This window comes from Notolepis coatsorum (genome assembly GCF_963971535.1).
Source record: "Notolepis coatsorum genome assembly, chromosome: 2".
Classification (NCBI taxonomy): domain Eukaryota; kingdom Metazoa; phylum Chordata; class Actinopteri; order Aulopiformes; family Paralepididae; genus Notolepis; species Notolepis coatsorum.
The window spans coordinates 126,618,981-126,630,436 of NC_140166.1; the positions used below are offsets into that span (position 1 = coordinate 126,618,981).

General features: G+C 45.4%; 1 protein-coding gene across 1 annotated transcript in view; it reads right to left on the bottom strand.

Moving 5' to 3' along the window:
- The window catches only part of mcf2l2 (MCF.2 cell line derived transforming sequence-like 2), a gene marked incomplete at its 5' end in the record, with an annotated part of 365,863 nt that overhangs the window by 1,400 nt on the left and 353,007 nt on the right, over positions 1-11,456 (bottom strand). The window contains 3 exon segments of the mRNA XM_084308288.1: positions 6,351-6,466; positions 7,711-7,820; positions 10,490-10,591. Of these exon segments, the coding sequence (XP_084164414.1) occupies positions 6,351-6,466; positions 7,711-7,820; positions 10,490-10,591 (328 nt within the window).

Genomic DNA, 11,456 nt, shown 5'->3' on the forward strand with positions numbered 1-11,456 from the left:
TGAATGAATGAATGAATGAGAACTTTATTAACAGATTGCAGAATGGGTACAATACAGTACGGCTCAATACACACAATTGTTAAGGGGATGCAGACCAGAGAAAGACGTTTGTCTTGTTTACATCAGGGTCCCAGATTTTCGATTCATATCGATAGTTTAATAGCTAGCCTTGGCTCGTTTAACAATATGCAAAATATGTGTACAGCCCTGTACTCATACTGAAGTTATTCTTGGTATATAATAGGTCTGATTGTGTAACGAATCGATTCCACGTCGCGCTGTGTGTGAGAGAGAGAAGGAGAGAGGGAGAGATCTGCGTGTGTTTGGAGACGGAGCGAGTTTTGTTTCTAACTTTTCTATTTATATATTGTGTTTCAAGTTGTGAATTAGACTATACTTTATTTGACTGGTTGTGTGTTGTTGTAGTAACAGCTGAGCGACTCGTTCATAAGAGCCGATTCATTGCCGTGAGCGTGAGTCGAATCGCTCACGTCTTGCCATGAGTCGGTTGCGTGGTACTGTACATGTTTGCAAAATGTTTGGTATAGCGCCCCTAGTGGCGAAACATCCACGAGCCGCCACTGATCTCTCCTCTTTCATGAGTCGGAGCTGGGGACGAGACGGGCGGTCTTTTGTCACACGCCCAACACTCCACACACACGCACACACACGCACACACACACACACACACACACACACACACACACACACACACACACACACACACACACACACACACACACACACACACACACACACACACACACACACACACACACACACACACACACACACACACACACACACACACACACACACACACACACACACACACACACACAGTCTAGGTCAGGGATCGGCAATAGGCGGCCCGCGGGCCGAAATGGGCCCGCCAGCAATAATTTCTGGCCCGTCAGGTTATTTTGAGAATATGATGTTTATTTTACGCGCAGGAAATATTCACTCGTTGTGACGCCAGAGTGTCTTTTGAAGCTGTATCTATCTATTCATCATATCTATGGCTGTCACTATAGCCAATTGAAATGCTAGAAATGGTCACATGGACTGGGAGAACCAATGGAATTTCACTTTCACTTCCGCGTTTGGGATGCCGGCGAACGTTTGCAAAAACAAAACAAACGTCTTTGAATAACTTCTTTGCAATGCAACGGGGAAATATGATGAGCCAGAAGAGGAGCTTACGACCTATAAAGCTTATTTTAATAAACAGGTGTCATTCTTAAAATACGGGTTTATCGCAACAGGTAACTCTTGCAATAAGCAACCGGTGACTCTCGCTTGTTGACATGGCAACACGAGCAAGCAACTGTGTTCAAGTTGGGTGGGCATTCAACGCGAGTGGACATTTAACATGTTATTAACATGGATTTTGGAGGACCGAAGCAGAAACAATATCAAGTCCAGGGCAGGGCTGCCTGCATTATGCCGGTGAGTGTTGTGTTTTAATAATAATAATAATACATTCGATGTATAATACACCCGCTGTGGTGCTTAAAATCAAATGCACCCTACTGATCTCGATTTATAATGCGAGCACCTGCATTAAAATCAAATTACTGATCTGTTCATGTGTAATGCACTGTCTGAGAGGCACTTTATAATAGAAAAAAGACAGTGCAAACATGTATATGTCGTTTTTTTTTTTACAGTTAAAAAATGTTCACTTATCATTGGCCAGCCACACAATGGCTTGGGGAAAATTTGGCCCGTGGGCAAATCTAATTGGCGACCCCTGGTCTAGGTGATAAGTGCCGGCCGGGACGGGCCGAAATCACTATTCTTTATTCTTTATTCCACCGATTTTGACAACAAACTCCTCCCAGACCGTTTGCGCCCCATACACGTGAAATGTATCAAAACGACCGGCTTGCTCCAACTCGATATGCTATTCGAACTCGTAAAGTTTCACCGCACCGTCTGGCTACGAATCGACTTTAAACGGTAAAATTTCGGTCCCATTGGGAATGCATTGCAATTTAGAGTGTAGCAGCTGAAATAATCTTTTTCCCCCTACCTTGGGTGAATTGCGAGTGTGATCTCAATTTTGGACGTAGAAATAAAACAAACACATCAAAACGATGACACGGCTGTCAGCCCGCTCACAAAAGAAAAATAAATGGAATTGGACATTTCTATCTCAACTGCCGACCATTTGTTTGAAGGTTCTCCCCCCCATTGACCGCCATGCAATCGCACTCTAGAAATCTATTTTTTCACACTATTTTTTAGCCTTCTGTTCCGATCGCCGAAGGAGTGCCACAATATCGCACGAATGCCACAATGTCGCGCACAACCCTTCGCCTACTCGTTGTAGTGCTTCTGTGCGAGTCACAACGCTTCATCTCTTATAGTTTTCTTTTAATCAATGTGACAATGCAGTCATGCATCTGCCTCCATAGAAATGCATTGGATAGAAAATATGCAAGTCATAGTGATTGCTTCACCTGTGTGGCTCATGGCTCACTCATGATTGGTTCAGCTGTGTGGCTCGTGGCTGAGCTGCCAATGACCTCATCCACTTTAACCCATCATTGCCCATCACTGTGTTGCAGTACTGAATTGCTGGACAGCGCCCTCTGTCTTGTGGGTTGTGTCATTGTACTCAGTAGGGATATCCTCTTTCATTTTTCATTGGTCCATGTTGACCCCCTTTCATTGGTCGATGTTGACCACTCCCCCGATCCTTAGACCACGCCCCCTTAGGCCACACCCCCTCAGTGTAACTCTTGAACCGTTTGTCGTAGAGACTTGCGGATTGTGCCATTGGTCGATGTTGACCACCTTTCATTGGTTGATGTTGACCACTCCCCCTGTTGACCACCTTTCATTGGTCGATGTTGACCACTCCCCCGATCCTTAGACCACGCCCCCTTAGGCCACACCCCCTCAGTGTATCTCTTGAACCGTTTGTCGTAGAGACTTGGGGATTGTGCCATTGGTCGATGTTGACCACCTTTCATTGGTCGATGTTGACCACTCCCCCGATCCTTAGACCACGCCCCCTTAGGCCACACCCCCTCAGTGTATCTCTTGAACCGTTTGTCGTAGAGACTTGCGGATTGTGCCATTGTACTCAGTAGGGATATCCTCTTTCATTTTTCATTGGTCCATGTTGACCCCCTTTCATTGGTCGATGTTGACCACTCCCCCGATCCTTAGACCACGCCCCCTTAGGCCACACCCCCTCAGTGTATCTCTTGAACCGTTTGTCATAGAGACTTGCGGATTGTGCCATTGGTCGATGTTGACCACCTTTCATTGGTCGATGTTGACCACTCCCCCGATCCTTAGACCACGCCCCCTTAGGCTACACCCCCTTTAAAAAAATCCGAAAAATCCGAAAACTCTGAAAAATCCCAAAACTCGAAAAAATCTAAAATCCGAAAAAGTTCAAAAACTCGGAAAAATCCCAAAACCCGAAAACTCGAAAAAATCCGAAAAATCCGAAAAATCGAAAAAATCGAAAAAGTTCAAAAACTCGGAAAAATCCCAAAACTCGGAAAAATCCGAAAACTCGGAAACATCAAAAATCCAAAAAAGTTCAAAAACTCGGAAAAGTCCGAAAACCCGAAAACTCGGAAAATTACAAAAACTCGGAAAAGTTCAAAAATTCGGAAAAGTCAGAAAACCCAAAAACCCAGAAAAATGCAAAAACTCGGAAAATTCCGAAAACTCGGAAACATCAAAAATCCGAAAAAGTTCAAAAACTCTGAAAAGTCCGAAAACCCAAAAACTCTGAAAAATCCGAAAACTCGGAAACATCAAAAATCCGAAAAAGTTCAAAAACTCGGAAAAGTCTGAAAACCGGAAAAATAGTGTGTAATAGTGTAATAGTGTAATAGTGTGTAATAGTGTAATAGTGTAATAGTGTGTAATAGTGTGTAATAGTGTAATAGTGTGTAATAGTGTAATAGTGTGTAATAGTGTGTAATAGTGTAATATTGTGTAATAGTGTAATAGTGTAATAGTGTTGCGGGTTGTGTCATTGCACTCAGTAGGGATATCCTCTTTGATTGGTCTATGTTGACCACTCCCCCGATCCTTAGGCCGCGCCCCCTTTTTGTATCCTTTGAACCGTTTGTCATAGAGACTCGCGAGAGACCCTCTCCCCCGTTGGCCGGCGGTGCACAGGCGTCACCCACACTTTCACAATTTCTCCCGCGCGGAATTGTCTTAAGCAGGATACTTGTTACATTTCAGTTGGTTGTTTTTCTTAGTGAGACACTTGTTACATTCTGGAATGTTACCTTTAGTAGTGAGGTTAATGAAAAGCATCTGCACGCTTGCACCGCTAGCAGACTGTATCTTATTGAGACCAATGGGTGCCACTAGTGACAACAAGCTAAGTTGCTTGTGGTGGGTTTCAAAGGGAAATACTTAAAGGAACACGCCAACATTATGTGAAATGCACTTACCGTCTTCTCCAGAGTCAGACAAGAATCAATTTCTTCTCTGTGCATTCAGTAGAAAGCTATCTGGCGTTAAACTATCCTTGCTTAGCACAAATGAATGGAAGCGGATACGGACCACTAGCCTAGCTTAAAGAGGCGAGGTGGCTTTGGCCAACAGCTAGGCTAGCTTGTTAACAGAATTCGGCTATAGGGCGACAATAATGTGGTCAAGAGGCATGGTTTCTATCTTGAGCCTGAACTGGCGTGGTTTCTTTTTATTCACATGGAAAGAGCAGCAGTAACATACATGGTCTTCTCTCACTGAGAGACATAGGGGGAGAGAACGAAGTGGGAGGATACGTTTGCTTTTATACTCGCCACAAGGTGGAGTACCTGGGTGGCTCCGCCTAGAGCGCCCTCTGGTGGGAACAGATATATATGCAACTAGACAGTCACTGGTGGAGACAATTATATATGCAGGTAAACAGTTACTAGTGTAAACAGTCATATGTACAGTTAGACAGTTACTAACAATCCTACACAGAGCCTCTGATCTCAACACTCCCACTTAGGTTGGCATTAGCATACTGGCTGACTTCTGGGAAAAACATTTAACAAAGGAAATAATATAATCCCAAAAACATCCCCTACATGCTCCCCCTCGGTCGTGTCATCGGCAGACATGGAATGTCCTTCCACTGTTATGCCGATGACACACAACTCTACATAAAAACGGCCCCAAACCCCTCTGCAGCTCTGTCATGCCTCAACACCTGTCTTGGGGAGATAAAGGCATGGATTAACAGCAACTTCCTCCAACTAAACAGCAAAAAAACCGAGGCACTTCTAATTGGCACCCCGCACCAGGTTCAGTCTTCATCCATATCACATCTCACCTTTGACGGCCAGGTAATCCCCCTCTCCCCCTCAGTCACAAATCTGGGGGTTCGATTTGACCCCCACCTGACCTTCAACACCCACATAAAACACCTCTGCAAGACCTCATTCTATCACCTAAAAAATATATCAAAACTCCGTCCCACTCTAACCCTGTCAGATGCAGAGAAGCTTGTCCGTGCCTTTATCTCCTCAAGACTGGACTATTGTAATGGACTCTTCATCGGGATTCCTGGCAAGAGCATCCAAAAGCTGCAATACATCCAGAACAGCGCTGCCAGGATCCTGATGAGAGTCCGTAAACACGATCACATAACCCCCATCCTCCACTCACTACACTGGCTCCCCGTCTCATCCCGGATCAACTACAAAATCCTGATGCACACCCATAACTGCATAAACGGACACGCACCCCTCTACCTTCAGGAACTCATCACTCCACAATCCTCCACCCGCACCCTCAGATCTGCAGGTAGCCTGCTCCTTCAGGTCCCCAATACCTGGCTCTGCACCCTGGGGGACCCAGCCTTCTGCTCGGCTGCACCACGCCTGTGGAACAGCCTCCCCATCCAGCTGAGGGCACCACAGAGCCTGGACTCTTTTAAAGCAGGCCTGAAAACCTACGTGTTCAAAAAGGCCTTTGACTGTTAGCTTTTTATTTTTATTTTCTTGTGCTGTTGTTTTAAAAATTGTCTGTTTATACTATGTTTTTACTTAACTATGTTCTATTTTTATCTTATTTTTATTCTGTATTTTATTTTATTTGTTTTACTAATAACTTTTAATTTGTTTTAACTATGTTTTAACCCTGTAGTGTAGCACTTTGGGATCCCAGCGAACAAAAAGTGCATTACAAATTCAATCTATTATTATTATTATTATTATTATTATTATTATTATTATTATTATTATTATTATTATTATTATTATTATTATTATTATTATTATTATTATTATTATTATTATTGTTATTGTTATTGTTATTGTTATTATTATTATTATTACATCCTGGAGTCCAGAGCTGAGCCAATAGGAACTCACCAGTGTCCAGTCTCCGCCTCCTCTAGGCACTGCACCAGGTCACCCGACTCCAGAGAGAGGTCCTGAGCCGGGCGGGACTCGTAGGTCAGCTGCACCCGGAAACGCCCGCTGTCACCCTGGAGGAGAGAGAACCAGTTAACTTAGAACCAGTTAGAACCAGTTAGAACCAGCTGCCCTGGAGGAGAGAGAACCAGTTAGAACCAGTTAGAACCAGTTAGAACCAGCTGCCCTGGAGGAGAGAGGAGAACGTTAGATCCAGTGTGTCTTCCTGGGTATGTTGTGTGTACTTGTAGCCTCGGTTGGTTTTGAGATTAACCCTTTCACTACCACACTACAGACGGTTAACCCTTTCACTGCCACACTACAGAAGGTTAACCCTTTCACTACCACACTACAGAAGGTTCACTACCACACTACAGAAGGTTAACCTTTCACTACCACACTACAGAAGGTTAACCTTTCACTACCACACTACAGAAGGTGAACCTGTCACTACCAAACTACAGAAGGTTAACCCTTTCACTACCACACTACAGACCTCCTCTCTTCTCCTCCTCTCCTATCCCCCTCTCCTCTCCTCCTCTCTTCTCCTCCTCCCCCCCTCTCCTCACCGTCTCCTCTCCTCTCCTCTCCTCTCCTCTCCTCTCCTCTCTCCTCTCCTCTCCTCTCCTCTCCTCTCCTCTCCTCTCCTCTCCTCTCCTCTCCTCTCCTCTCCTCTCCTCTCCTCTCTTCTCCTCTCCTCCTCTCCTCTCCTCCTCTCTACCCCCCCAACACAGTTGTTTGTTAAATGTCAGGTCTCCAGCAGCAGCTAAGGAGAGGTGAGGCGGTGATACAGTGAGAGATAATGAGTGTGTGGGAGGAGGAGGAATATGAGGAGGATGACAAGGAGGGGGGTATGGGGGAGGGGGGGGGAGGGAGAAGGAGGGATGAGTAGGGAAGAGGAGCGAGTAGGGGTGTAACGATGCAACCTCACAGCGATTAATTTCGATTACGATTATTCAGGCAACGATTCAATGCATCATGAAATCTCTTCATTTGACCACGATTCGATTAGATTAGATTCGATTAATTTTCTATACATTTTCGATCAGTTAATTCCCCCAAACATTTTTAATACACAAATGTGACTGGGGGAACTGATTCACTCAGCATGAATGGACTATAGGTCAATAAAAACAATACACAAAAAAATAAAAAAAAATATATATATATATATTTATTTTTTCGATTAATTTCGATTATAATAGATTCTAACATTTTCAAATCGATGCAGTTGAATCGTCACATTTCGATTAATCGATGCATCGCTATACCCCTAGGAGAGAGGGGTGGGGGGGGATAGACAAGGAGACTACGTTACATGTTTATTGCTGCCTTCCTCCTCGGATGAGTTGGAGAGCTCCTCAGCGCTGGACGGGATAGTCTCAAAGTCCTCTGTGTCCATGGAGGGCAGCCGCCGCTGAGTCCAGCCTGGAGAGGAGACAGTTTTAACCTCTTTAACATTTAACCTCTTACATACAGGTGGGTTCAGTGTAGTCTGGTCCACAGGATGTAGTCTGGATCTCTTCTGCCTCCGCCAGCTCAAAAAATACAGAGTCAGAAAACATCTCCTGCTCCGCTTCTACCAGGCCATCATTCAAAGCATCCTCACCTTCTCCATAACAGTTTGGTACAGCAGTCTGGACACTCACTCCAAAAACAAACTCGAAAGAATAATCAATAAATCCTCCAAAATAATCCACACCCCCCTCCCATCTCTCGAATCACTCCACCGCCAAAGCACAATTAGAAGAGCTAGGAAAATTATCTCTGACCCCACTCACCCAGCACACCACATCTTCCAGCTGCTGCGCTCCGGGAGGCGCTACAGATCCCTGACCACCAAAACATCCCGCTTTAAAAACAGCTCCTTCACCACTGCCATACAGACACTGAACTCCCTGTAGCACCCCCCCCCCCGCAACCCCCCCTACCTCTGTTGCTATGGACATTTGATATTGAGGTCTTGTAATTGTGTATTTATGTAGTATGTAGTATGTATGTAATGTAAGTGATGTTATATGTTCTATGTTCTATGTTGGAACTATATGCTGTAACATGCTGCACTGAAACCAAATTCCACCAGCCTGGCTGGGTGGTCATTAAAGATAATTGAATTGAATTGAATTGAATCACAGGATGTAGTCTGTGGCATGTAGTCTGGTCCACAGGATGTAGTCTGTGGCATGTAGTCTGGATCACAGGATGTAGTCTGTGGCATGTAGTCTGGATCACAGGATGTAGTCTGTGGCATGTAGTGGCACCTGTCAATCATTGGGTTCTGTGGGTTGATTTTCCCTGATGAGGAGCAAGAGTGTGAAGCCTATATCTAGCCCCTAGTCTCCAGTGATCAGTGCTGACTCATCTTCTCAATGTTAGAGGTAGTGAGAGCAACGTAGAAGTTAACACACCAATCCTATCTGTAGTGAGAGCAACATAGAAGTTACCACACCAATCCTATCTGGTAGAGAGAGCAACGTAGAAGTTACCACACCAATCCTATCTGGTAGTGAGAGCAACGTAGAAGTTACCACACCAATCCTATCTGGTAGAGAGAGCAACGTAGAAGTTACCACACCAATCCTATCTGTAGTGAGAGCAACGTAGAAGTTACCACACCAATCCTATCTGTAGAGAGAGCAACGTAGAAGTTACCACACCAATCGTATCTGTAGTGAGAGCAACGTAGAAGTTACCACACCAATCATATCTGGTAGAGAGAGCAACGTAGAAGTTACCACACCAATCGTATCTGTAGTGAGAGCAACGTAGAAGTTACCACACCAATCATATCTGGTAGAGAGAGCAACGTAGAAGTTATCACACCAATCCTATCTGTAGTGAGAGCAACGTAGAAGTTACCACACCAATCCTATCTGGTAGAGAGAGCAACGTAGAAGTTACCACACCAATCATATCTGGTAGAGAGAGCAACGTAGAAGTTACCACACCAATCCTATCTGGTAGAGAGAGTAACGTAGAAGTTACCACACCAATCCTATCTGGTAGAGAGAGCAACGTAGAAGTTACCACACCAATCATATCTGGTAGAGAGAGCAACGTAGAAGTTACCACACCAATCCTATCTGGTAGAGAGAGCAACGTAGAAGTTACCACACCAATCCTATCTGGTAGAGAGAGCAACGTAGAAGTTACCACACCAATCCTATCTGGTAGAGAGAGCAACGTAGAAGTTACCACACCAATCCTATCTGGTAGAGAGAGCAACGTAGAAGTTACCACACCAATCCTATCTGTAGTGAGAGCAACGTAGAAGTTACCACACCAATCATATCTGGTAGTGAGAGCAACGTAGAAGTTACCACACCAATCCTATCTGGTAGAGAGAGCAACATAGAAGTTACCACACCAATCCAAACTCTAACAAATGAGACAGGCCTTTAAAACATAACCAAACTCTAACAAATGAGACAGGCCTTTAAAACATGAAGGACCATCTAAAGAAATTAAGCTCTAGAGAACCCCAGAGAAAGGTGAGCTTGTTCCTGGTGTTACCTGGCTGGGAGGTGCATCTAGGTGGAGTTACCTGGCTGGGAGGAGGATCTAGGTGGAGTTACCTGGCAGGAGTTACCTGGCTGGGAGGAGGATCTAGGTGGAGTTACCTGGCTGGGAGGAGGATCTAGTTACCTGGCTGGGAGGAGGATCTAGTTACCTGGCTGGGAGGAGGATCTAGTTACCTGGCTGGGAGGAGGATCTAGTTACCTGGCTGGGAGGAGGATCTAGGTGGAGTTACCTGGCTGGGAGGTGGATCTAGTTACCTGGCTGGGAGGAGGATCTAGTTACCTGGCTGGGAGGAGGATCTAGTTACCTGGCTGGGAGGAGGATCTAGTTACCTGGCTGGGAGGTGGATCTAGGCACGGTGGTGTTACAGTACCTGTCTGGGAGGTGGATCTAGGCACGGTGGTGTTACAGTACCTGGCTGGGAGGTGGATCTAGGCACGGTGGTGTTACAGTACCTGTCTGGGAGGTGGATCTAGGCACGGTGGTGTTGCAGTACCTGGCTGGGAGGTGGATCTAGGCACGGTGGTGTTGCAGTACCTGGCTGGGAGGTGGATCTAGGCACGGTGGTGTTACAGTACCTGGCTGGGAGGTGGATCTAGGCACGGTGGTGTTGCCACCTCTGGAGGCGCTGGTGATGCTCTGGCGTTTCCTCACGGCTGCCATCGCACCGCTCAACGTATCTGGGAGGAAACCCAAACTCTTAAAACCTCTGCAGACCATGGAATCAACCGTTATTTATTGACGATTTATAGGTTATTTTGTCACAACACCACCAACAGCAACCAACATGAACAAAGTCAACAGCAACAACATCAACAACCACGACATCATCAATGATTGGGAACAGAATTCAAAAGAAGAAGATCACACATAGCCTACATCGATGTGTCGCCACCCAGGGTCACATAGACACAGATACTGATGGATGCATGCAGGGAACAACAGATACATGCAGGGAACAACAGATGAACTAGGCACATTCACCAAATCACTAATGCAACCAATCAATCAACAAACCAAAACTGAAAACACATGTTCATTTCAAGGTCACGTCACTCGAGACTCGTGCCGCACGTGAAACATCCATCATGACTTCACAGCACTGATGACATCACAACAGAGCGAGCAGGCAACACTACATACCCACTGATGACATCACAACAGAGCGAGCAGGCAACACTACATACCCACTGATGACATCACAACAGAGCAGGCAACACTACATACCCACTGATGACATCACAACAGAGCAGGCAACACTACATACCCACTGATGACATCACAACAGAGCAGGCAACACTACATACCCCCTGATGACATCACAACAGAGCAGGCAACACTACATACCCACTGATGACATCACAACAGAGCAGGCAACACTACATACCCACTGATGACATCACAACAGAGCAGGCAACACTACATACCCCCTGATGACATCACAACAGAGCAGGCAACACTAGTATAGGCAACACTACATACCCACTGATGACGTCACAACAGAGCAGGCAACACTACATACCCCCTGATGACATCACAACAGAG